The sequence below is a fragment of the Hypomesus transpacificus genome, chromosome 19 (assembly GCF_021917145.1).
Source record: "Hypomesus transpacificus isolate Combined female chromosome 19, fHypTra1, whole genome shotgun sequence".
In the NCBI taxonomy this organism is placed as follows: domain Eukaryota; kingdom Metazoa; phylum Chordata; class Actinopteri; order Osmeriformes; family Osmeridae; genus Hypomesus; species Hypomesus transpacificus.
The window spans coordinates 7,658,927-7,686,775 of NC_061078.1; the positions used below are offsets into that span (position 1 = coordinate 7,658,927).

General features: G+C 49.0%; 1 protein-coding gene across 1 annotated transcript; it reads right to left on the bottom strand.

Annotated features, from left to right (window-relative positions):
• Positions 1-549: 549 nt before the first annotated feature.
• On the bottom strand, positions 550-27,845 carry igdcc3 (immunoglobulin superfamily, DCC subclass, member 3). The gene is made up of 14 exons (XM_047042520.1): positions 27,567-27,845; positions 23,989-24,297; positions 10,339-10,483; positions 10,109-10,239; positions 9,853-9,990; positions 9,175-9,333; positions 7,647-7,812; positions 3,341-3,588; positions 2,434-2,598; positions 1,885-2,073; positions 1,666-1,770; positions 1,314-1,449; positions 987-1,200; positions 550-804 (listed from the first exon to the last, which is right to left on the bottom strand). The coding sequence occupies exons 1-14, from the start codon at positions 27,706-27,708 to the stop codon at positions 676-678; spliced, it is 2,376 nt and encodes a 791-aa protein (XP_046898476.1). The 5' UTR covers positions 27,709-27,845; the 3' UTR covers positions 550-675.
• Between the last annotated feature and the right edge of the window lie 4 nt (positions 27,846-27,849).

Below are 27,849 nucleotides of genomic sequence, written 5' to 3' on the forward strand. Positions count from 1 at the left end.
TCGTTCCGAGTTCGGAACAATAACAGAACACTAAGGGACCACCACACATTCATTCCGGCTGAGGTAGGTTTCAGTTGAGGTTTGTGGAGCCCAGTACCTGTGTGAAGGCTGACAACTCATAAAAAGAAACACTGGTGTCACGGAAACACAAAGTCCTGAGACACGGGACGCAGACACGCCCAATCCCTGGGAGAAGAGCCAGTCGTCAGACGGTACAGGCGGAGTCACTGGTAGGACATCCACACAGGAAGTACAAATAAGACCAGAACTCATAACCACTTAAGGAGATAGAGTGATATAAAAAAATAAAAATAAAGTCCAGTGGGACGAACTGGACGTTCCAGGCCTGTGTTCTGTGTGCTGCCGGTCGCCACAAACCAGGAAGTACCAAACCAACAGAAACAGGAAGAAACACCTTCATTGGTCCACCAAGATGTCCATCACCGTGGTCCTGGGTTGTGGACATGCCCAGGATTGGTCCTCCAATCCTGGACCTACTTACTTAACTAACCAATAATACAAATCTCAGCAAAAAAAAAAGTTAAACTACTATGAAAGGAAACAGCTGTAGACCTGAGTGAAGGAGAACAGTCTTTAGGGGCACAGGAGGGGGCAGAGCCTCCCCAACAGAACAGGGTCTCCCTGAGAGGGCAGTCCACCCCGAGGTGTAGCCTCTCAGCATTGGCCCCCTGTTGGTGGCTGCTGGAACTGCGTCTCAGCCTCTCCCTCCAGGCAGAAGCCATCCAGCGGCAGAGATGACACCTGGGTGTCGTTCAACACACAGGAGACCAGGGAGTTGTCCAACTGGGAACAAACACAGACACACACACACAGGTCTTTCCTCTGAAGTTCCCAGTCTCCTATTTCAATCTTTGATGTCTACCTTCTTCTCAAAGTGTTTGTTTGTGCTTGTGTTTAAACGTAATCTGTTTGTGTGTGTGTGTGTGTGTGTGTGTGAGTGTGTGTGTGAGTGTCTCTCTACTCACCATGTGTGTTTTGGATCTCTCTCCACAGTGGGAGGGGCCTGAGAAGAGTCTCTCCAACTCATTAGTGTCCCCCCTTCTTTTATTGGCTACGCTGCCATTGCCCTCGGCAACACCCCTGGTGGCCCCGTTTAGCCCAGGTGCACCCTGGGAGGAGGATTCTCCCACGTGACGCACGGTCTGGGGTGTTGCCTGCACAGTCTTACACATCACCAATCTGGGAAGACACACACATTGTGAGATTTTACACACACACACACACACACACACACACACACAGATTGTTCCATTTCCCCCAGACACAGCAGCATGGTGTGGTCCACTGCCTACCTGCCGCGGTAGCTGAAGAGCAGGAAGAGGACACAGAAGATGATGCACGTGACACCAATGTGGATGCCGATGATGATGCCAGTGGTGGAGGACTTACTCTGGTCATCCTTCACACAGTCACACGGCGTGTTCAGGACTGAGGACACACACAGCTAGTCAGTCAGAGTGTGTGTGTGTCTGTGGGGTGTGTAAGTGTGTGGGTGTGTATGGTGTGGGGTATAATGAGTGTGTGTGGTGTGTGTGGTGTGGGGTATAATGTGTGGTGTGGGTGTGCATGGTGTGGGGTATAATGAGTGTGTGTGGTGTGGGGTATAATGTGTGGTGTGGGTGTGTGTGAGTGTGTGCCTGTCACCTGATTTCTCCACAGCCTCCCTGAGAGAGACGAAGCGCACAGTGGCATTGCCGTCTCCATGGTGATTAAAAGCCAGCAGCTTGATCTCATAGACAAGTGCTGGATCTGGAGGGTGGGATGGAGGGGGGGGGGGGGGGGTATTAACACTGCTCTAGATGGTTACACAATATAAGGTTGATGTTATACATATGATGCTGACTGTATGCTTCCTAGGCTCACCTAGATTAGTGATGTTGTAGTGGGTTGCATTGCGGGGGAAGGTGATTGGTCCAATGAAGATAGGTGTGTGAGCCCTCCTATAGAAGAGCCGGAAGCCCTGGTGAGGTCCCATCTTATTGGATGGCTCCCAGACTGCCTGAACCACACTGCTACTCACCACTCTGGTGAAGAGAGATGGTGGGGCAGGCACTGCACACACACACACACACTTAGTTTGACTAAACCCAAAAGTTTGCCATGTGAGACCTGGCATTTATTTCATACTATAACTGGCCTGTTTAGGAAAGCAAATATTTGTGACGTAAACATTCATGGAATAAAGTGCCCAAATATCATTTTTTTTTTTTTTTGCAAATGGTGTCACAAATTCCACACAGTTTTTTTCTCTCTTCAGAATGTGTGTACGCATGGTCTAGAGTTGGCGTAGGAATGTGCGTAGTCCAACGCCATGTTGTGTTTCATAAAGGCTAACTTGCCAATTGCGTACGCACCCTTTCCAAATAAGCCCCTGGTCAATGTGTGTGTGAGTGTGTGTGTGAGTGGCCTCACCCTCCCCCAGGGTGCTGTGTGTGACGGCGCTGGAGGGCTTGCTGGCTCCGCGGGACGTGTAGGCTTTGACGTAGAACACATAGCTGGTGGAAGGATCCAGATCTCCCACCACCTGCTGGAGCGTTGCCTTGGAGACCGCCTCCTGGTACTCCATTTCCACTGGGTCTGGGGGGGGGGGGCAGGATGGGGAGGATTGCGGCAGAAGACGGGAGGATGAAAGCGGGGGAAGGGGGGTGGAGGATAGGGGCAGGAGGGGTGAGGAAGGTGGAAGAGAAAAGAGAGACAATAGAATTACAATATGTTTCTGTGCCAACAGGTTTATGGTTATAGCACTGGTTTAATTTCACACTCACGTTTTACTCTCCCACAATGGCCCTGTGAGTGTGTGTTTTTGTTATGACCCTTATTGTTACGGCTCTTAAGTCAGATTTAGTCAGCCATAACCACTATCTCCCCGTCCCCTAGCCTATTGGCCGGCCTGTCTCAGTAAGGTAATTAAAGCGATCCTATTGGTTGCCCTGGGGGCCTTTAATTAGCCATCTGATAGTCCTGCAAAGAGGATAACAGCTGGGCTGGGAACTGCCACCCGCTCACATACACACACACACACACACACTATTACACAAACACTCAAAACCCCCATCCCACAAACACAACCCACATACATTCTGCAGCTTTCTCACCCAGGGCAGATAAACATTAAAATGGCATTATAAAATTTATCATTTATCAATTATCAATTAAAAGCTCCTTTTATGGTCGTGCAGGAAATACAGGCAGAGCGGCTCTCATCCTGTCTGACTGCAGAAACAGTTGTCCTGCTCTCCCCTCTTCCTCCTCTCCTTCCCCCTGTACCTTTCCCCTCTCCTCCTCTTCTCCACCTCCCCTCCTCCTCTACTTTACTCACCTGTGGACCGGCGTATATGCAGAACGTATCCAATGATGTCCTGTGTGTTCTGGTTGGGTTCTCTCCAGGAGACCTGGATGGAGGTGGGGGACAGGGCATGGGCCTGCACCTCGCTGGGGGAGCCGGGGAGCCCGTCGGTCCACAGCACCGTCAGCCTGGCGCTAGCCTGGGTAGAGCCAGCACGGTTCTCAGCAATGCACTGGTAGATCGCCTCGTCATCCTGGCTAATGCCATTTATGGTCAACGTGCTGTGGCAGGAAGACGAGGGAGGAGGTGGAGAGAAAGAAGGTAGGTGAGGAGGGGAGGAGACAGGAGGAGAGGGAGGGTTAAACAAAGCAGTGAGATGGGACAGAACACAGTGGAAGGCAGTACTGTGTCTCCTCACAGTCACGCTCCCTTGACTCCAAGTTTGTGTGTGTGTGTGTGTCTCTGTGAGTATCCGTGAAAGAAAGAGTGAGACAGTGAGTGTGTGTGTCTTCACCGCTTCTGATGCCAATCTGCATCAGTGAAACCTGCCATCTGTCACAAAAGCACACACACACTCACACACACACTCACACAGACTCCCTTCTCGCCCCGTTTTCCTTTTTCAGTTTGTCTTCTCAGTTCCTCTCTCTCTATCTTCCCCTTCAATGTTCTCTCTGCCATTCTCATATGAGAAAACGGAGAGATGGATTGATTTGATGAATCAGAGGAAAGAGGACGGAGGGATGGAAGGGCAGAGGGAGAAGGGCTGGAGGGATGGGGTGATGGAGGCAGGAAGGGGATGTGATTAGAGCTGAATACATAATGAAGCCTCTTCTTCAGATAATCCTGCAGGGAGGACAAATCACATGCAACAGAGAGATCAGTCCCTCTGGCTGTCTGCTCCTTCCCTCCTTCCTCTCTCCCTCCTCTCCCTCCTCTCTCCCTCCTCTCTCCCTCCTCTCTCCCTCCTCTCCCTCCTCTCTCCCTTCTCTCTCCCTCCTCTCTCCCTTCTCTCTCCCTCCTCTCTCCCTCCTCTCTCCCTCCTCTCTCCCTCCTCTCTCCCTCCTCTCCCTCCTCTCTCCCTTCTCTCTCCCTCCTCTCTCCCTCTTCTCTCCCTCCTCTCTCCCTCCTCTCTCCCTCCTCTCTCCCTCCTCTCTCCCTCCTCTCTCCCTCCTCTCCCTCCTCTCTCCCTCCTCTCTCCCTCCTCTCCCTCCTCTCTCCCTCCTCTCTCCCTCCTCTCCCTCCTCTTCCTCCTCTCCCTCCTCTCTCCCTCCTCTACCCTGTGGGTTGCGCTCTGTGTACACTTGCTTTATTCAATATCGGGTCACACACATACCCACAAGTACACAAACAGTAGCATGTAGGGTTCTGTTTGGAGAGAAAAGTGCAAACCCACAATTGTGAACACGCACACACACCTCCTCATCAAAGTGTGCAGTTGGAGGGGCTGAAATTCCACACCCTCTGGTCACATTCCTGCCTGGTTCATATGGGGCCTGTTCTGGGGGCAGGAGACACTGTTCAGCCTGGTCCATTAGGGGACTGGTCTGGGACAGGAGACACTGGCTGGCTGGCTAGGTGGCTGACTAACTGTAGGATTGCATGGCTGGCTGGCTTGCTAACTGTGTGTTTGGCCGGCTCTCTGGCTGACTGAATGCAAGTAAAACCTCTGAAATCTCCACATATTGGACACATGAAAGGAGAAATAAAGTGAACTGAGTGAGAGGAGGAGCACAGACAAACAGACAGACACAAGAACAGTAAAAAGGACCACCAATGCACAAAGGATTCGTAAAGAGAGAGAATGAGTATGTGCGTGCTTGTGTGTGTGTGTGTGTGTCTGGGTGTGTAAGAGAGAGAGGCAACAGAAGGTTTTGTGCAGCAGAGGAGAGGCCAGTGTTTGGGCCATCTGCCTGCTCTCTCAGTCAGGACAGGGCAGCTTGACAGCATCGTTTACTCATCAGTTCAAGACCACTTCACAGATTGATGGATAGCACCGACAAGCTGCGTGTGTGTGTGTGTGTTTGTGTGAGAGAGAGAGTGACTATGTTTGCCGGATCACCACCATGAAAGGCTGTGGAGGCCATTCTAGTTTCACACCACTCTGAAGACGAGTGAGAGAGCTGACAAAAGGAGAGGAGGAGGAGAGGGAGGGGAGGAGCTGTCTCTGGTCTAAGGGGGATATGACTGATTGCTTCAGGGTCAGGGGTCAAGGCCAAGGCCTGGGTCCCTTCGCTGTGGAATGGGGGAGGGGGAGGGACAGAGAGAGCGGGGGGAAACAAGGAGAGGACAAAACAGAGAGCAAAAAAGTGGGAGAAAGAGTGAGGAAGGCTGCCTACAGCTCTACTTTGAGTACAATAGAATTGAGTTGAATGTCCATCCAGTCAGCCCAACTCACGGGCTTCAGAGAGGCAGCAGTCCCACTGCTCTTAGCCGGTACAGTAGGCTCAGACAGAGTTGGCAGGAGACACATGATGCTACTACAGTGGAGCTGTCTGAGGCTCCTGCTGCTGATGTCTCTGACACACACTGACCCAGGAGGATGTGTGAATGTTGAAGTGTGTGTGTGCGCGTTGTAGTGCCTGTGGTTGATAATTAGCCAGCTATAGGGTCATGTTATGGCCAGGTTGACCATTAACAAACTCCCAGGAAGCCAGTGTGTGTGTGTGTGTGTGTGTGTGTGTGTATGTGTACGCAGGGTAGATTGTGTGTGAGTAGAGGTTGAGTAGACTGTGTGTGTGGAGGTGGAGTAAAGTGTGTGTGTCTGTGTGGCCCGAAAAGGACGTGGGGTATGTGAATATTAGCATGTTTAATCATGTTTGTGTATGCATGTCATTCATTATGTGTACTGGTGAGCTAAACTTGGTCTTTGTCTTTGTGTTCATTTTCTAACATATCCTCTGAAATGTGTGTGTCTGTTTGTGTTTATGTGTGTGTGTGTTGGTACCCTCTCCTGTTCGATGGTCTCTGAAGGTCAACAAGAATAGAGATCCCTGGGGGGAAAATGGTGCTGCAGGAGCAAGTATCACACACACACACATATCTGCACATACCACACACATACTACACACTACCACACACATACCACACTCTACCACACTCTTTACTCTACATATTAAGTGTGTGTCTGCTGGATGTATTGCCATATACAGCAAAAAAAAAATAACATTAGCATTAGCCTTAGCGATAAAATAATATCATCCTAAGTATTAAACTAATAACATTAGCATTTCTGTGTTGTGTTTGAGAGGCAGTACTACATGACCCAGGCTGGAACATAGTAGGATTAAGCTGTTATAAGTGTGTACGTGTGTGTGTGTGTGTGAGTAGGATACAGTAAAATTGTGGATGAGATGGACCAGTTAATGTGCTACTATAATGAATTAGAATTGTAATGCCTCTCACCCACACACACCAAATTGAAACACAGACACACACACCTATCCAACCGTATGGACACACACACACCAGTGTGACAGGATGTACTAGTCAGGCTGAAAGCATTTCCTGGTCAGACTGCTGTAGCTGAGTTTATGAGCCAATTAGCTAATGGCTGATGTGGGGAGGTGGCTCCACTCTTAAACCAATCATAGGCCAGGAGACGTGATGCATGAACAGGTTTCCATGCATACATAGTGCTACCTATATCTCTCTACATCCTCTGAACATACCTCTCTGCTTCCCTCCATCTCTCCCTCCATCTTTCTCCATATAGCTCACCTTTATACAGCCCACTCCTTTCAACCTCCTACCTTTAATGTATCTATCTCTTTAGTACCCTCGATCCCTTTCTCTTCAGACAACAATGCCTACCACAGCACAGTAGCAGAGTTCATCAGTGAATAGAATGACTAATACAGGGTCAACAGCATACTAGCAGACTGGATTGGAATAGAGAGAGAGAGATAGAGAGAGAGAGAGAGAGAGAGAGAGAGTGAGAGAGAGAGTAAGAGAGAGAGAGAGAGAGAGAGAGAGAGAGAGAGAGAGAGAGAGAGAGAGAGAGAGAGAGAGAGAGAGAGAGAGAGAGAGAGAGAGAAGGATGAGGGAGTCTCCACCTCTCTGCTCCTTCCAGGCACCCAACCTATCCATTGTCTTCTAAACTACACTCACTTTATTGATTTTCCACTGCATATGAAATTGATTCACTTCATTTGAACTACTCTCTCTTTGTGGGACACACCAACACATACACACACACACACTGTCACATACGTATGCCAGAAAAGGTTTCATGTAGGTTTTCCAACTTCCAGAAATACCCTATAAGACCTTTACACCACATACCAACACTCCCATACATAGACCCACACACACAGGCCCTGTGTAGGCCGCAGCTGACCTGTTGTTGTTCCTCAGCTTGACGTGTCCTCCAGGCTCCAGCACCTCTCCGTTCCTCAGCCAGGTGAGCTGGGGCTCAGGCTCCCCCTGGGCCTGGCACGTAAAGATGGCTGTGGTGCCCACTGGGCGCGAGATGGACTGGGGTGACTGCACAAACTCTGCTGGTGCTGGGGGGCAGACAGACAGACAGACAGACAGACAGACAGACAGACAGACAGACAGACAGACAGGCAGACAGGCAGACAGGCAGACAGGCAGACAGGCAGACAAACAGACAGGTAGTTCAAAAGGGATCTTGTCTGATATGGAGTTAAACATACATGATCTCATTATCCCTGATCCTGCTGTTCCCATTCATCATGGGATCAACAAAACCCATCAGCACTGAGAGCATGTGGACACAGTTTGGAAAGAGTGATATAATGGCTCTTTAACTGTCATTAACTGTTGGTCAGTTGGTCTCATGTCTCACATATGACCAAACGTCAATACTATGTTTCATGCTTTGATAAACTGAGTGATGTCTTTAGGTCAGGTTTGTTAATAGCACCAACCCCATTAAAACTGCATCAGCCAGCACACTGGGAGATCCTCCCACACTCTGTCCCCTGCACACCGCCATTTCTCTGCTTCTCTCTTCTTACAACTCTCCTCTCGGTCTTCTATTCCTCCTTCTCTGATGAAGATGAACTATGTTGTACAGTACAGCACATCCTACTCGCCTCGCTGCGCCTTAATACCCCCTCCCTCTCCTTCTCTCTCTCGTTTATATGTACGTATACTGTATAGTTATGTATCCTCCCTCTTCATATCTATATATATTCCCTACTCAGCCTCTCCATCGCTCTCTCCCTGCGTTTCTTTCTCTCCCTACTTCTTTCTGTGCCCCCCCCCCCCCCGCCCCCCGCCCTCAGTACTGCAGTGGAAGGACCAGCCCCTCCCCTCTCCTTCTCTTCTGCTGCACAGACAAGAGTTATCTATTGCACATATTGCAAACTGGTTTCTTTCACATATAAATCTTGTGCGTGTATCATGGAGATGCCCTTTGCTGCAGTAAAGCAGACTGTACATATTAAGCACTGGACTGTTTCACTCTTTCAGTTGTCACTGATCAATAAGAGATATGAAATAATCAATAAGAGAAATAGACACATTGACTCTTAATTGCCAGCTAGGGTTACCTTTCTCTGCAGGGAGATGGGTGGGTGGCTGGAAAATTCAATTAAATATTGAACAGGGGCATGATTTTATTGGCTGGGCCCAAAGGCCAGGGTTTCCTATTGGCTTGTGCTAAGTGTGGACCTCCTGATCCATTTAATCAGGAATAGGAGGGACTCTTCCTGCTTGGTGACATTCACACAAGTACCTCCCAGATGCGTCTGTTTGATATGTACAGAGCACCAACCCTTCCTGTAGCAGCAAGCGATTCCATGGTGGTTTCTCACCTCATCTCACCATACCGTCTCACCTTACAGTTTAGTGGTTAGGGTCAAAGGTTCAGACTAAGGTCAGGGGTCAGGGCTGCTCACCTTGGACCACCAGTCGTCCCTGGGCCGTCCTGCGGACGCGGGTGCCAGGTTTGTTGGCGGCGCACACGTACACCCCAGAGTGCTGCACCCCGACGTCACTGATCATCAGGTTCCCCGTTCCCAACACCTGGATGCCCTCTACGCCGATAGGACGACCGTCTGGGGGGGGGGGGGGGGGGGGGGGGGAACATATTAGCATCCGAGGTGATCAGGCTGATCTGAATCAGGCTGAGCTGTAAGGGGGAGCGGTTCCCTTCATTATGTGCAGAACCCAGTTTCCCTCCCTTTGTAATCAAGGGAGTCCCTACCAGCATGTTTGCATTTCATCCAGGCAATCAGCAAGGATTATCCTCTCTACAGGGTGCATGTGTGTGTGTGCGCATGTGTGTGTGGCGGGAGGGGTTGGGACCAATTTGCATTGTGAACGGCTCAGCTGATTAGATAAAAGCTCCGAAAAACTGATATCAGATTGCAAATTGGTAGTGGCAAAGTGGCGGTAAAGAAAAATGTGTTTGTGTCAGTTTGTGTGTTTCATCATGCATTAATAATGGGGTGTTGCCTATTGTCACACATGTAACACACACACACTGTTTACTGGATTCAGTACAGAGGCAACGCATGATACACACACACACTCACACCACACACACACTCACACACAGATCTGTGTCGTCTTACCAAGCCTGCTCCAGGACACAATTGGACGGGGGTAACCCGTGGCAACACATTCCAAGATGGCGGTTTGGTGAACAGTGAGAGTGAGGTTCTCAGGACCCACGAGGATCATGGGATCTTTGTAAACAGAAGACTGAGAGCCTGGTAAGAGAGAAAGACACAAAGAGAAGGAAGGACACATGAGGAACAGATGGAGGGCATCTTTTCAACCTTTATGTAGATTTCAGCAAGTCCATCCTCTCATTGTGAGTTTGCATACCTGAGACAGTGAGTCGCGCCCCATTACTGTGTTTGACCCCCGCACTGTTGTGCGCGACGCAGCAGAACACTCCGCTGTCCCCCTGCTGGACCCCGGTGATCTGGAGCACACCTGTGGGCAGGAGAGTGTACCTGGGAGGGGGGGGGGGGGGGGCAGGAGGAAGACTGAAACTACAGCTGGGGGACTCCAGGTACAGTACAGTAGATAGATCCAAGTGAGGGAGTCAGTACCTCTCATCTGAGGTGTCCACTGAAAGGCCATCTTTCTCCCAGCTGATAACTGGTTCTGGCAGACCGTGGATCTGGCACTGGAACCTGGCCATGCCCACTTCCTCCGCATGCACAGACAGTGGCTGCACATGGAAGTCTGCCATTGCTGGGGGGGAGAAGGAGTGAAGAATCTTATACAGATCTTATACAGAATCAATAAAGCAAAAACACTGGCAGTGAATGAAAACCAGAAAACCAGTCCGCTGTAACACGCTAATGTTTTCACCTTGATCATTTCCAGAAACACTGATGAACAGTACCTCAGATAGTCTAACATAGCCTGGTCAAGCCCATTTAGTTCACCCCAGACAGTCTGGCATAGCGAGGTTTAGGCTTCAACAGGTTTAACAGTTGGACTGGCTAAACAGTTGGACTAGCTGGGTTAAACAGCAGGACTAGCTGAGTTAAACAGCTGGGTGTGTTTCTGAGGTAATTAAGGCTCTCAGGAGACCAACCAGGGCTCCCCATCTGGGACTAGCTACCTACTACCTACATAAAGAGATAATGTCTCTCGCTCGCTCACACACACACTCAAACACACACACAACCAGCAAGCTTGTCAAGGCTCCTCTTTAACGCTGATTCTAGAATTGGTGAAGAGGAACACTGCGTACTCAGGCACAGCACACACACACACACACACACACAGCCACACACACACAGCCACACACACACAGCCATACACATCTGTTTGTGGAGCCTGTTCAGAGCTGTCACTCCACCAGAGGACCCAGCCACAGGAAACCCAGGATGAATGGAGCCGAGGAGAAGAGGAGGACAGGAGGACAGAGGAAGAGCAGGAGAGAGGAAGAGAGGGAAAGGCAGAGAGAGGAAGAGAGCTGTATGTTTCTGTTCCGTCCTGTCATGGTGTCCTCTGATCAGTGAGGATGTGTGTGTCCGCAGACCCCTCCCCCCCCTGACAGACCCCTGCCCTTAAACCTCATGAATAAGACATGAGAGGCACAGAGAGGCCCGCATGCCTGCCCACAGCGCGCGCACACACCGACACACGGGCAGGAGTGATCAGAGATAAATGTGAGTGTGCCAGCAGCAGACTCCTTCATTTCCTGTTTTATTATTCCTCCCTGAGTGTTCAGGAACACCACCCCTGCTCGCTGTGCCGCAGCACCCTGGGGGGGCAAATGAAGCCGATATAATAATGGGGATGGTGGAGGTAGGGAGGGAAAGCGGGAGGTAGAGAAAAAGGGAGAGGAAGAAAGAAGGAGGGAAAACGAAAGAGGTGTGAAGGGTTGATGCAGCTGGTTTCACAGTGGCAGTCACAGTGGGTGTAAGATCGTAGAGGATGTGACACGGGCTGGACAGGAAATGAGCCTGGTGATTTAGGTTAAAGTTGTAGTGGGTCAGCGAGGTGGTCAGTTTGCACGCACGCACGCACAATCAAAGCATTTTCATGATACATTATACACTGTGTTAGGTCATATTCAAGACCCAACAGAGTCACTGTAAATGCTCTAAACAATGTTAAATGAGCCCAGCAGGAGATGATGTCACCCAGCAACGATCCCTTCTAAAGGAAACAAACCAAAGATGCACGTGGAGGATGTGAGAGCAATGATGAAGGCAGCGGGGGCAAGACAGGCTGACACAGCTTCAGCCATAAGACTTTGTGACTGAGGCCGTAAAAACCAGGGACCTGAGCACCAGAGTTCCTGGCTGCATAGTAGGAGTATCTACATACTGAAGCATCCTCAAAATCGGGCCAAAAAGTATAATACCCCTCATATGGAAACAAGGACTCCTACCACACACACACCTACCACCTACATGCACACACACACACACACACACACACACACACACACACACTAATACCAGCCAGCTGCGGAGAAGGGTCAAGCAGCTCATTTCATCTGCCCCAGGGACTCCCTTACACACACACACAAACACATATACACACACACAACCTGAAACTAGCACCACAGAAGTTTTATGACACAGAACATGCTCAATGTCAGACGTGACCTGAGAATGTCATGTCACATGCACATACACTGACCCACACATTCATCCTGCATCCTAACTGAGTGTGTGTGTGTGTGTGTGTGTGTGTGTGTGTGGGGGGGGGGGGGGGGGGGGGGTATCGTGTGACTATCTGGAGCTGCAGGTCAGAATAGGAGGACAGTCCCCCTCTGTTCTGGCTGTGGTGTGACTAGAAGCCTGCCTCCCCACGCTGGTGACATCACTTCATGTTGTCCTATCACAGACCAGCGCGGTTGGAGTCAGCAGAGCAGAGATTAACTCTATAAATAACAGAATTGCTATATGGAACTGTGAGTGTGTATGTGTGTGTGTGTGTGTGTGTGTAGAGATGACATCCATAAATAATGGCAGTGATGTAAGAGGTTGTTCCACCTGAGAGAGACTGCACTTACAGCCTTTAAACAGCCGTCCTGGAATAGCTCCCCCTGCCTACTCCCTCCCTCCCTCCCCCCATCTTCCTCCTGGACTGGTGAGTGTATTATTACTTGGTGTGTGTATCTGTCTTTGCGTGTGTATACACAGGGGAAAGACAAGTTCTATAGTAAACTCTGACTACCTCGTCAGTCTTTGCCTCGTTCCTGCCATTCACACTGCACATCAAGCTCTATTACACTGGAAGCTACAGCCAATCACACTGCACATCAAGCTCTATTACACTGGAAGCTACAGCCAATCACACCACAGTGCTCTGTAAGATTGACAGCACCAACACCAGCGCCAAATGCTGTCTCGGAACAAATTACAATGCAGGTAACTGTCGATAGTCATCACAGGGAACTGAGATAACACAAACCCTCTCTCCCCTGTCCCTGCCCCCCGGCCCTAGCCCCGCCCCTGATCCATAACCCCTCCTCCAAGCAGCCTAATTAGCGAGGGGCCCAATAAAACACAGCAGATGCTGGCAATTAAGAGATTATGTAAATGACTGACACAGAGAAGATGGAGGAGAGAAAGGAATAGAAGTGAGAAAAACAGAGAGAACTGTAATTTCTGTGATTCTTTTATAACTTTATCAATTATTGGTAACTGTGTAAACAATAATAAGTGCATTTCTGTTTGAACATAAGTTCTCCTTCATATCTGCATTCATCCTGACATTGTTTCTTTCTTGAAAACAGCCCTGCCGGCTCCTTTCAGTCCCACACACCTTCTCCCCTCAGTCAACCAACCATGCCCCTCTCTCACTGCCTCCGTTTCACTCTTGTCCTTGTCTCTCTGCACCCCCCCCCCCCCCACACACACACACACACACTACTCTTCTGACACTACTAGACTTCCACTATCAAACAAATGATCATTTCCACCTGATTGTTGTCGTGACGACTGTCATACATGTCTGCTGCAGTCTACTGTTGCCAGGGGCTACATATCTAATTAATATGGAATGGCCACAATGCAGTGCCTAACCAGGCTTTCAAATTCTAATGAGACTAGGTTTTGTAGTGCTGCAAGGTATTGAAACAGACTCCCCCCCCCCCTCCCATCTCACAGTCCTCCCTCCTCCTCTTTCTCTCCTTCCTGTATCTCTTTCTGTCTGTTAAGATGAGATCAAGGACATACAGTGAGACAGACGGAACAGAGGGAGAGAAAGACAGAGCCGTAAAAGTGGCCCAGACAGAGAAGAAGGACAGTGCCAGTGATGGAGACTTCGGTCGGGGATGGCTGGGGTGATAATGGATGATCCACATCTGGCTCTCCCAGGTCGGTCTGAAAGGCTCTGGGCGTGTCGGTGCCGTCCGCTCCACTGCACCTCACAGACACGCATTACTGACACCCCCAAATGTGGGCGTACATCACTTCCACACACATGCATACACACAACAACAAGGATATACAGACACATACACAAAGATGCACAATGGTGTGTGTCAGAGGGGAGGGTCTCCCAAGTGGGCAGCGGCCATGTGTCACTGTCACAGAAACAGAGGGGGGACAGCCCCCAGCCCCAAAATGACCTCTTCCGCAAAAGGCTCAACAAAACCTCCCAACAAAACAATATTCAACAGATAGGTAGACTCACTGGCCAGCCAGCCAGCCAACCAGCCAGGGTCTACAGCGCACAGAGTTAGTGAAGGCTGAGGCTGGTCGTTGGAGGTTAGAGATTGAAGGCAGGAAGCTCATAGTAACAGCTCATACAACAACATGAAAGGTCTGTGTGTGTGTGTGTGTGTGTCAGGTTTCCGTTCACACCTGGGGTGACCTTCTCTCTCCTCTTCTCTTTCTTTCTCCCTTACACAAACACACACTGCCTAGTATACATGCGCTCATTCACATGCACATGCTCTGGACATGATGGTGCATTCACATATACATGCTATCAAACCTAGATGCCACCCACCCCCCCCCCCCCCCCCCCACACACACACACACACACACAGAGGCCGCTCCTTGCTCTGTCAACTCTGACAGCAGTAATGAGTTTCTTCTCAGTGTAAGCCAACTGGCACACACTCAAGGGAATTTTTCAGGCTGAATTGCGTCCATTAATCACAATCTAGAGCAACACAGTGGCATCACGTGTGAGTGTGTGGGTGTGCGTCTTTGTATGTGTGTGTGCGAGAGAAAGAGAGAGAGATAGAGAGAACTGCGCTTGCAGGGGGGGCAAAGGGAATATAAGACAGATAGGTAGCAAGGGGTTCCAGAGAGGAGGGAGGGAAAAGGAAAGAGGCGAGGAAGGAGGAAGGGATGGAAGGGTCGATGGGCCTTATACGATCTCCTCATAGGTTCTTTGTTTGGCTACATCCTGGCAGCTAGGTGTAGAGGACAAGAGATAAGGGGAGAGGGATTATAAAAAGCCAAAAGACATATGGCAGACATGCGTCAGTGCTGTAAGGCCATGGGCATCCATAAAATACATAACACAGAAAGCACAGACTCCCTATTTACACACACTATCTCTCACACACACGCGCGCACACACACTATCCCTAAGGCACAGAGCAATATAGGAGGACTCTGATGGAGAGAAAGGACGGAGAAAGGGAGGTAGAGAGTCGTGTAACAGTGCGGCCATGGTATGGCTGCATGTTATCTTCTCCTCAGGCTTGTTAGTTGTTCTCAAGGCTTTCTTTCCCTTCCTCCTTCCCTCCCTCCTTCTCTCCCTCTTTCCTTCCCTCCTTCTTTCCTTCCTTCCCTCCCTCCCTCCCTCCCTCCCTCCTTCCCTCCATCCCTCTGTTCCTACAGGCCTTCAAGCTGCCAGCTGACTGTCACTAGGGACATGAGAGTCACACACACAAGCATCACACACACGCTTAAATACACACAATCACACTCAAGAGCAGCCTAATCCAGATAAATGTATGCTAATTCATATGCGTGCCCCCACTGTGTGTGTGTGTGTGTGTGTGTGTTTGTACATCTGAGGGACTGTGTGTCTGAGTGAGTGATGCTGTTCAGAACCACTCTGTCAGACTAAACCACTGAGCTCTGAGAAGAGGAGAGCGGGGGGGCGGGGGGGGGGGGGGGTCAGAGAGAGCTGGCCTGCTCTATCAGCTCAGCTTTATGACTCACTAACACACTGTCTTACTGAGGTTATGTATCAAACAGACTACAGAAGCAAAAAACATGATAAAGCTTGAGGCTGGAGAATTATTCATTATACAGTAAAGCTCAGCAAAGACAGCAAACATTGCACTACAAGGAGCAACCCATACACCAGCATCCAGTTACCGCAGCATCCGGTCGCGCACACGCAGACTGGACAACAGTTTCTACCCAAGGGTCATCAGGCTTCTCAATGGACACTGATATGGACATTTTTACTGCACACTAGTCACTTATACACTGTCACTTTCAGCTACTGGTTGCTCTTTCAGTAACATTGCACTACTGTACCTCGCCACCAGGCTCCTGTTTGGTCATTGACAAAGTCACTGATCTGTAAATTTGCACTACTGCACTGTACTCCATTTAGGTTAGATTAGTTTATAGGGTTGTAACAGGTTTTTTTTTTTTTTTTTTTTTTTTTTTTTTTTTGTGTATTAGGGTTAGTATAGCGTACTATTTATTGTTATCTGTAATTTAGGAAGTTTTAGTGTTAGGGTTAGTATGGTCGTTTATTTATTGCTATCTGTATATTTAGGAAGTTCACTTATCTAAGCTCAGCATAGATGTAAATTTGTTCTGTGTACTTATATGTTATGTTATGCCAAGTGCTTGCGTTGTCTTGTCTTAAGAATTTCAGTGCCCAGTCTAACCTTGTGTTGCTCTGTGCACCTGACAAATAAAAGACTTGAACTTGAACTTGAACTTGAACCCCTGGGGGGGGGTTAAGGTTAAACACAACCTTGCATGTTGTGAAGGTTGGCTGGCTGAATACCCGGCTGGCTGACTGACAACTTAGTTGGCTGGCTGACTGCCTGGCAGTTAAGAATTAGTAGTGTAATTCTGAGCTGACTGTCCAGGCAGCATTAACTGGTTCCCCATGTGACCCATCCTCAACTGCCATTGGACAGAACACACCAACCAGAGCTTCAGCCGGTCGCAAGATAAATGTAACAACTTGAGCCTGTGTGTGCATGTTTCTGTCTGTCTCTGTGTGTGTGTGTGTGTGTGTGTGTGTGTGTGTGTGTGCGCGTGCGTGTATGTTGTTGTTGTGCATGTGTGGGTTTGGTGAGTGTGTGATGTTGTTGCGTGTGTGCCTGTGTATGTGTGGCTGTGTGTGTGAGTGTGTGTACTGCCTGTCGAGAGCTGCCCTTGAAACAAAGCTGGTGGGGTCAGAGGTTGTGGAGCAGTGGAGGAATGGAATGTTCCTTCGTGGTTCAAGGTCCAGCCTTCAGAGCAGACCACATGTTCCCTTCACCTCATCCTTCCCTCTTTCAGTCCCTTCCCTCGTCCCTTTTCCTCTCCTTCCTCTAACCTCACTCCCCTCCCTCTAATCATTCAACATTAACACCTAACCCTAACCCCAGAATAAAAAGAGACAATAGTGTGTTTGATAAAGTTAGAGCTCCAATCTTCTTCTAAATCTAGTGCCCCACTGCATGTGTCACATCTTATCAGAAAGGTAACCCTAACCCTACCTAACCGTAACACTACCCAATCCCAGAACCATCATCATCACTCATCTTAAATTTGTTATAATTTTCAATCGTTTTGTATGGATGACAGCAGTGGACACATTTATTGGAAAAGTCCATCAAGTTATGGGGTAACATTTGTGTTATTTATACTTTTGCATTCAATAAATAACACTTATAAGTGTTTAACAATTAAGATAAATCTCTCATGCTATTTGTGTATTATTTAAAGCTTTGTTTTCTTAATAATTTATTATCACACCACCAGACACATTGATGGTGCAGCTCAGTGAAAAAACTGTGAAACAGTGAAATAATTTACAAAGTTAGTGACCCCTTATATTTTCTCAAATAACAGATTTCACACTACATAAATACATGCTTTTTTAAAATTATTTTCAACTACTCATTTACAGTAGCATCTCCACTGAGCCCAGCATTCACACCCAAGCTGCTGATCAAACTGTGTCTTTCTGTGTGTGTGTCTTAAAAAAGCATCTAAGGAAGTAATCAATTGCCAGTAATATAATATAAAATATAATTTGTATTTCCTTAAGATCAGGCAGCCTATCCTCCTGTGACTGGACTCTCAGTGTGTGTGTGTGTCTGTGTGTGTGTCTGTGTGTGTTCACCTTTTACACAAGGTTTATTGATATGGTCTAAGCAGGCAGAGGATAGGAGAGAGAGAGAGAGAGAGAGAGAGAGAGAGAGAGAGAGAGAGAGAGAGAGAGAGAGAGAGAGAGAGAAAAGAGAAAATAAATCTCCTAGCCTTATGCAAAGAGGGGTATTCTGCCCCAGTGAACATACAGAGGTCAACGTCACCCCCCACCCCCATCCCTCCAGTTCCACCATCCCCCATCCCTCCCCCCCTGACCCCTGACCCCCCCATTCCTGAGTCAATAGTGGGGCAGCGCAGAGCCAGGGGGACCCTTCCCCCACCTCCAGCACAGAGTCACAAATGACAAAAGGGGGCCTCCCTCTCTTCCTCTCTCTCCCCCTCCCTCCCTCCCTCTCTTCCCCTCCCTCCCTCCCTCCCTCTCACCCTCCCTCCCTCCCTCTCTCTATCCTTCTGTCCCTCTCCATCCCTCTCTACCAGTCACCCCAGTGAGCCCCCCAGCCGCACCGCCCCCAGAGAACCTGCTTCTGCTGCTCTGTCCACTGAAAGGGCTCAGCTTGGTTTGGTTTATGTGTGTGCACATTAGTGTGTGTGTGTGTGTGTGTGTGTGTGTGTGTGTGTGTGTGTGTGTGTGTGTGTGAGCATACATGTGCAATTTTGTGCAGTTGCATGCATTCATGTTTGAGTGTGTGTGTGCAGGGTTTGTCCCAGACACACAAAGTGCAGCACACTTCTCCTGTTCTTCCTCCTAGTTCATCTCCTCCTTGTCTATGGGTTCCACGTCTTCACCAAGCTCACTAGTTGCAGAACAAGATGTCCACCAGGGGAGGACAGGAAGAAGTGTTTTTATTGGAAGATGGTGGGGGCCAGTAAAGCCTTTAAGGGCTGGTCTGGAGGGGGGAGGGGGGGGGGGTCTGGAAGAGCGGTGACTGGACCCTGGGGAGAGCTGGCCTCAGAGGAACACACACACATAAACACACACTAGTTACACGTAGAGACGCACACACCCACTAACATGCACATGCACTTACAAACATGTGCAGTATTTCCAGACTGCAGTGTTTAATATGCCCCGCCCCTGTCTAGCCTCTGACCCCCCCTCCGACCTGTGCTGTGACCTCTGACCTGTATTACTGAGGAATGCCCCCCAAGGCCAGTGGCAGGCAGCAGGAATGTGAGGCCGGGGTGGTCTGGAGACACTACAGTAGCACCACCTTTCTGTTAGAACACAGGCATACACCGTACACACACCTCTCTCCTACACAAACACACACCTTTCAATGAGCCCACTCCCAGCCACCAGGTTTATGCCCTAGTCAAGTTTTGAGTGTCACATTCCAGGCTGACAAGGACACGGTGCTAAACAGACAGGAGGCCTGACAGCAAACTGACAGGGAGGGAGGAAGGGAGCTAGGGAGAGAGAGAGGCGATTAGAGAGGGTGAGAGATATTAGGGAATGAGTGTGAGATATGATGAGGAGAGGCAGCGGAGGAAGAGAGACAGCTGTGCTACAATCCTCCACTCCAGCCTCTTTTCTAATCTTTTAATTGGGCAATTTACTGTCTAGTATTTACATGTTTACTTTCACATATATATGGTATAGTGGACATATGTGTGTGTGTGTATGTACATGTAGGTATAGCAGGCTGGCTGACAGGCTGGAAGAGAGAGAAGATCTGGGGTTGGATGTTGTGTTGCTGCACTCAAGGTCAGTTGTGTTGAACAGAGCAGCTCCTTACTTAATGGACCTAACCTTTAGAGATACGGAGACTCACAGATAGACTATCAGGGAGCACTTTTTAGAGGAGGAGGGAGCAATGGGGGGGGGGGGGGGGGGCGGAGGGAATTAAACAACACGGTGGGGAAGAATAAAGTGTGGAAGAGTAGAGGACTAAGCCAGGCCCACTGTTCTGCTTCAACAGGTGAAGACGAGGTGGGGATGAAGAGGGCAGGGTTAGGAGATCTGACCCCAGCAGTCTGATCTTCCCCACATCAACACCAGGAGGAGGAGGGGGGAAGGGGGCGGGCAAGCAGGCTGGAGAGAGGAGAGGGTTTGGGGGGATGGGATGAGAGAGGGGGGTTAAGAGGGGGCGAGGGGCAGGGTTTGGCACACAGACAAAGGAAGCCTGAGGGAGATGGAGGAATCGAGAGGCCAGGGAGGGGGGGCAACACACCCACCCACACACACACCACGCCCCTCTCTCCTCACACACCAGCCACAGCAACTGGTGACATCTGACAAAGCATTGAGGACTATCCCTGACCCTGACCCTGAACAGTAGCCCACAACACACCACAGATAGAGCGTATGTGTGTGTGTGTGTGTTTGTGCGTGGACTGTATAAATAACCACACTCCTGAGTTAAAAGCACTGTCAGCAAGTCTGGTTAAAGACCAGTGTAAGGCTGGCTGTCAACCTGCCCCCACCTCTCACATGATCAAATCTGGAGTCGCTCGACAGGGTCTCAACCTGATGGCTCTCACTCACACCCCCATTGTGTAACTTTCTGTGCATTGCTAGTCATATGTTGATAAGTAAGGTTCAAGATTTGGTCTGATTGGTTGTTGTTGTTGTGTATAAAAGGAATGGTGAAGCATTGTTCTGTGGATTCTTGATCTCCAGAGACCTTCTCCTCAGCTCTGGCTTGTCCTTGTACTCATTCTCTTTCCTCATATCTTGCTTTCTATCTCTGGTTTACAATAATCGTGGTAAAGTAGGTAAGAGTTAACCTTCATTTTGTAACATGTTTGCCTTGAAATGTATTGAATTCATTTGCTACGTTATTAAATGTGTATTTCATTGTAACCTTACTTTGACCAGTCTTGCTCTGATTTAACCCATAGAGTCAAATAACTGTAATTTCATTAGTATTGGCATTATTTGGTTCATGCTGTTCAGTTTCCCATCTACCTTTAAACCATAGGGGAATCAGTTTTGGTTGTTTGGCCAATATTAAACCCCCTACACCAGGGTGTTTCTGCAGGCATGCTCTTTCTGTCTCTCTCTCTCCCCTCTTCTCTCCTGTCCTATCTCCTATCTGTCCTCTCTCCTCTCCTCTCCCCCTCTCCTCTTCTCTATACTCCTCACTCATGCTGTCAGACCCCTGGATTCAGCCTTTCTATTAAAGTCTCATTCAACAGAGTTGCGCTACAAAGACACTTCACCATGGCAATGGACCTGTTCACCCAGCCAGCCAGACAGAGCTGGCCCGGGTAGAGACACACACACATGCACACTAACACACACATACAAACATGCACATATGCCATGGTGCTTTTAAGAATATCCTGTGTATGTATACTTATCTGTCTATTGCCCATTCCTGTCCATCCAGCCCCACCCCCACCCTGCTGAGGTCAAACACTGCCCCCACCTCCTGAATAGTAACCACAAAAAATACATTTTATCCACATGAAGCTTAAACTCTTTCCAATTAAAGCAGCAGAATAGGACCAAAGCAAGTCATTACGATTCATCCTAAAGGCTATTTTGTAACATAGGCAGGTTGCCTGGCAACGGGGTATGTGAGGGGAAAGAGGGCGCATCATAGAGGGGCCTGGCTTCCTCTCTTCCCCTTCCCTTCTCCCTCTATCCTTCTCTCCCCTTCCCTTCTCCCTCTATCCTTCTCTCCCCTTCCCTTCTCCCTCTATCCTTCTCCCCCCTTCCCTTCTCCCTCTATCCTTCTCCCCCCTTCCCTTCTCCCTCTATCCCTCTCCCCCCCTTCCCTTCTCCCTCTATCCTTCTCTCCCCTTCCCTTCTCCCTCTATCCTTCTCTCCCCTTCCCTTCTCCCTCTATCCTTCTCCCCCCTTCCCTTCTCCCTCTATCCTTCTCTCCCCTTCCCTTCTCCCTCTATCCTTCTCAAAACCCCCCTTTTCTATTTCCCTCATCTTCAGTCTGTCGCTATCTTTTTTTCTCATTCTCCTTTTTCGCCCGCTCTCTCTCTCTCTCTCTCTCTCTCTCTCTCTCTCTCTCTCTCTCTCTCTCTCTCTCTCTCTCTCTCTCTCTCTCTCTCTCTCTCTCTCTCTCTCTCTCTCTCTCTCTCTCTCTCTCTCTCTCTCTCTCTCTCTCTCTCTCTCTCTGTCCTGCTCCCCTGCATTCCTTATCTCACTCCTTTTCTCCGTCTGTTCTGGGGCTCCAGGACTGATGAAAAGCTTCCTGAGCCCTAGCTAAAGATGCTCTGGGAAGGAGGGAGGAACTGAAGGACCGAGGGAACAGGGAGGGGGAGGAGGGCAGAGAGGGAGTAAAGAAGAGGCGGAGCCAGATTTAAGAAGGCAAATCCATCAGAGAGATAACATTTAGAAGAAGAGTTTCCTCAATAGATGGTTGATTCAGCAGGCCAACAGGGAGCCCAACGTTTGCAGTCTTAACACACACACACACACATAGTCCATATGATCTGTGTGTGTAGGATAAGAGCATCAGCCAGACCAAGCCTCACAAGCCTCATGCACCTCCCTCTGACAGCCTGAGCTGACGACAGGGCGTCCTGTATACCTGCCATCCTACCTCTGTGTGTGTGTGTGTGTGTGTGTGTGTGTGTGTGTGTGTGTGCGTGTGTGTGTGTGTATGTGTGTGTGTGTGTGTGCGTTTGCGTGTGAGTGTGCATGTGAGTGTGTGTTCATGTGTGTAAGTGTGTCTGGAGTGTCAGGTATCTGACAGGACTTGACTAGGAAGCAGGCTACGGTCCCAGATGCTCAACAAACCATCAATCCCACACACACACACACACACACAAACAAGGAGGATCCCATGCCTCCTCATCACGCTCTCCTGGGAGCAAGGGTCAGAATGTGACCTTTTGACCTTCTATAATCCTTTAACTGACAGCACAATCAGTATTAACAATGTGTATGTTTGTGTGTGTTTGTGGGGAGGGTGACACAGTGTCACAGAGATCAAAGCCAGTCAGGGAGGAGAAAGACATTGACGGTAACAAGCTTGAACTTCAATAAGGGTCTGTTTTCCCCAAACAAAGTAGACCACAACTCTCAGTGACTCAGTGACTTCCAGAGTTCCAGACTGGCACTAAGGTGAAGCAGGGAGGTAGCTGAACAGCCCTAACACCCGTACCTGGGCACAGCATCCTCTCTCTCCACCTTCTCCCCACTTCCATCCTTCTGCCTCTTTCTCTCTGCCTCCAACCCTCCGCTTCCCTTCGTCCACCTCTCTCTCCACTTCTCTTTCTCTAAGCCTCCCTCCCTTTTGCCTCGTTCCATTTCCAGGGTGACCTTTGAGAAAGAGACCCCCCTGCAGCGGGATTCAAAGGTTTCCCCTGTCTGACGGTGCCCAGACACTGAGCAGAGGCAACTCACACCTACAAATACACTGTATCTCTCTCACTTACACACATACACACACTATTTCAACCCCCCCCCCCCCACACACACACACACACACATACACACAGCTCCTGCTGAGTGGCACTGTGGCGTTAACACAACAGCACAGCGGTCCTCTGTCCACACACAGCCCAGGAACCCCCCCCCCCCCCCCCTTCTCCCCCCAGTCTCAGCCAGCCTTTGTATTTGTATGTTGTGCGTTGTCATAGCACACAGCCTTCAGAAACACTAAACTCTACTGTACCACAAAGTCTACCTTCATTCTGCCAGCAGGACACCAGGCCTGTCTATATACTGGAGAATATGTGTGTGTGAGCATGAGAGACAAGGATAACAAGCCAGCCAGCCAGTCAGCCAGTCAGCCTGCCAGAGAAGCAGGCTGACTGGCAGAGAAGCATGGACTGACATAGATGTCTACAGATCAACTAGTCCACACAGATGAGATTAACTAGTTCACTTAGAGCAGTTTCACTACTCCACACTTTACTAAGACCAGATTCACTGGTCCAGTTTGAGCAGCTTCACTAGACCACTTCGAGCCATGGGCCTCATTAGCTCCAACACCCACACAGACGCACAGCAGCACTTGGTCAAAATGAGATCTGCTGATTGGCAGCTTCAGAAGGTGTACATACTGGCAGCTTGGACTCGAGCTCTGCGGCTGACCACCAGCCCGAAGGAGTTCTGCGCCATGCACTCGTAGTCCCCCTCATCCGACGAGCCGTCCGACTTGGTCTTCTGGAAGTAGCCAATCAGCAGCGAGCCATTGGCAAAAGTGGTGTGACGCCGGTCCTCTTCGGCCAATAAAAGGCCACTCCGCCTCCACTGCGTGGTGATTGGTGGGATGCCGTCCACCTGACAGTGCAGCATGAGGGGCTGACGCTGCACGGCGATTATGTCACTGGGCTCCAGGGTGAAGGAGAGCTCCGCCTCACACGTCACACCTGGAAGCATGAAAACACACAACTTGTTATATCTGTACAGTCATTCCAAACAGGGGACAAACAAAACACCTGTGTTGGAAAGGGTGCTAGCAGGTGGAGACAACACATGAAATAATGACCTCAGTGTAGCTCTGATGCAGTAGTGTCTATTTTTTTTACTCTCCCGACATCCCTCTTTCCCTGCAACCCTTTCTCCCCATTTCCCTCTCTTTTCCTCTTACTCCCTCTCTTTTTCTCCCTGCCACTCTTCCTCACCCTCTCCTTGCCTCTCGCCCCGACACTATGGGATCTGGCTAGACCTCTGGGTAGGTGGTGTGGGTATGTGGATGTGTCACTGTATGTATACAGTATGTATTAGTATATTCATGTGTGTATGTATGTGGAAGTGTGTCAGTGTACATGTGTGTGTGGGGGGAACTTGGAAGAGCACCAGGGTTCAGGCCTGAGGACCTCCAGCATCAGGAGTCCTCCTTTTTAGGTGCCCACAAGGAATGCAATGACACGCTGCTCATCCCAGAAGATCACATAACAAACACGAGGGGAAATAGCCTGTCTCTCTCTCTCCCCCCACTCTTTCTCTCTCTCCCTTCCTCGCGTGTTCCCTGTTTCCCAGTATCTTGCCGCCCATCCCCCTTTCCCCTCTCTCATTTTCTCTGAGGTAGGGAGAGCTGCCACAGAATCAGAGAGACATCAGTGCTGCCGCCTCTGAAAAACAAGGGGCAGGAGGAGGTGGGGAGGGGGGGGAGGGGGGGACTGAACTATTTAACCCTTCCCCCTCCAGCACTGGTGCCTCTCCCAGACTTGTGGTGCTAGTCAGAGTGTTGTGGGGCATGGCTCTATCTTCTTCTTCTTCTATCTTTTCTCCTTTCTCCATTTTCCTCTGTCTCTCCTCTCCTCAAGATGGCCTGGACCCTCAGAGGGTAGAGGAGAGAATGTGAGTGTCTGTTGGAGGGGGGGGGTCATGCTTCATATCTCCAGGCAGTCACTGGGCTGTGATTGATGCTACCAGGCCTCAGAGACAGATAACAGTTGAGTTGTGAGCAAGCCTCCTGGCCTGGGGCTCAATCAACAAGCTGAAGCATCGTTATCAAGTCAATGATTCTTGAGAGAATAAATGTCCTATTAATAGGGTTTAGCTAGATTGTCGTTCATAGAAACATTAAGGGATGTGATTGGGTGAGTATGATGGGTCTTTGGTGTTTAGAGACTAAAGCATGTGGTGAGATCTGAATGATGTCTGATTGGTTAAGTAGGGTTGTCAAAGGGAGCCTGATAGGCCGGAAGGCATAAAGTTGCCATTTAACGCCCACCTGCAGGTCTGGTGACAGGTAAGAACCTCCTGGTCTCAATCAGCAGAGAGGAAGAGAAAGAGAAAGAGAGAAAGAGAGACAGAGAGAGAGAGAGAGAGAGAGAGAGAGAGAGAGAGAGAGAGAGAGAGAGAGAGAGAGAGAGAGAGAGAGAGAGAGAGAGAGAGAGAGAGAGAGGGATGAGGGAGTCTCCACCTCTCTGCTCCTTCCATGCACCCAACCTATCCATTGTCTTCTAAACTGTGAGAGAGTGACTATTCTCCCCTGCCCTTGCCTAAACCACTGTCTCAGGCCTACATCCATTTCTACAATACAGCACACATGTTAGTGTTTCGGTACAATGCAGCAGCTTCAAGTACATTTTTAATCCATGTTTTTCCAAAGGAACCATATGAGCATACACGCACAATTTTGCTATATTGGTTTCAATAAGGTTACTTGTTCCTACCACCCCCTTCCACCTGACCAACACAATAATCCAACAACCTGGGATAAACAGTCTGGACACCACCTCCATTGACGTCACATGGCAAAAGGCAGCCTGGTGGTGGGGGTGGGGAGCTTACATTGTCAACACATTGTCACATCCCGTTCTAGTGATATCTTAGTAGAAGTAGTAGTATTTATTTGTACTGTTTAGTTTTTGTCTTCAATATGTGACCTACTTGAAATGGCGGATAAATCATGCCAGATCTCAATCAAACGCCATTATGATAACTGCTGTTATCAAATTAAGGTGTTCGATAATTCACAGATCAAACAAAAACATGTTCAACGTTTTGGATGAAATTGTTTCTTTCTCAAATCAAATCCATACGAGCATAGACAAACTGGCCTATCTATATTGTGACGTTGCCCTGAACTACCCTCGGAGCATCCTCCGTGCCCGCCTGTCCCCCGCGGGTTGGCCGTGGGGCCTCGCATTCAGGAACCATAGCTGTCCATCACATTGAACAAAGGACCGCGGAACATTTGAAAGGGAGGAGAAAGACAGCCTTGACATTTAATATGGACAAATATGCTCCTTAGAAGGCAATAACCGTTGTCTTTTTATCCATTTTGCGAGTCGTAACCCCTGTCATTCCAACCATTCACAGAGCACAACACAGGATAAAGACAACGCCGATCTCAGCTTCAATCTGGGACTGATGACAGATCCCATTTAAAGCATCACAAACCAACATATCACATTGATATAAAGCCCTTATTACTTGCAACATCTTCTGAATGGCTTTCAATAATAGCCTACATCTGAATTTGGACTGCAAAGTGTAGGTTACAAAAACAAACAAAAAAGGATTATGAAATGCCATGCTTGTCAGGTTAGTTAGACCTACATGTGAATACACCTAATATTTGGGCCTGCAGGAATGTGTTCCTCGTTGATATAGTAACCTAGTGTAAGTGTATTGCAATAATCTGTTGTTTGACCATATCCCCATTCGGTCACATACACGGCAAACAAGGCCAGCGTAACCATTGACCGTAATAATATAGAAAAGACGTAAGCACGTGGCTACTGTAAAATGTTAAATTGGTATACTACGGGCACACACAGGGTCCGCATTGTATCAATCTCTGCTCTTAACAAATGCCGTGAGAGCAATCAAAGCATGCAGACCTCAAACCGAATCAACACTTTCCCACCTTGACCGGTACAATTTCTTTTTTACAATTTAATTTTTTTTATCTGGCAATGGTAGCCTAACCCACAATTCAACAAACCCGCCACCAGAGAGACATCCAAGTTTGCTTAACTGGGACATAGCCTAGGCTGTAGCAATTTTTGGGGACGGGAGAATGTGAGTCAAGAAGCTGTCCGAGGTGGACTGTGCATCTAGTTTCAGCTATTTCTGCAGCAGCAATAGGGAACGGCAAAATGCGACTCCAGTTCTCCACTCCTCCACTAACACGGTGTTTCCAATATCAGCCAATTACAAAGGGGTAATATTAAACACTTACCGATAAAAGCGTTAAGAAGTATCCCCAAAAAGCATTGAACAAGGCAACGCCTTCTGGTCGCCATTGAATCACTTTGTTTATATTCCGATGGGCTACTTGAAGAATGCAACTTGGGGCGAAAATAGAGGAAAAGGGCAGACATCCAACTAACTCCAGCTCCTCATCGTAGTTAGGCTACAATTGGTGGCTCTCTGAGGTCGAACATGCTTGCGCCATTTTGCACATCTATCAGGAATCTGTCAGCATCTCGCGCTCTCCTCTACTCCGCTGTATCCAAAAGCCG

Bases quoted from the DNA above. Each gene is read 5' to 3' on its own strand.
- igdcc3 (XM_047042520.1), bottom strand. From the start codon at position 27,708: ATGTCTGCCCTTTTCCTCTATTTTCGCCCCAAGTTGCATTCTTCAAGT. The intron at 7,813-9,174 runs GTGAGCAGCCCT...TCTGCCCCCCAG, and splicing joins GGGACGACTGGTGGTCCAAG to CACCAGCAGAGTTTGTGCAG. The intron at 2,074-2,433 runs GTGAGGCCACTC...GTGTGTGTGCAG, and splicing joins ACACAGCACCCTGGGGGAGG to TGCCTGCCCCACCATCTCTC.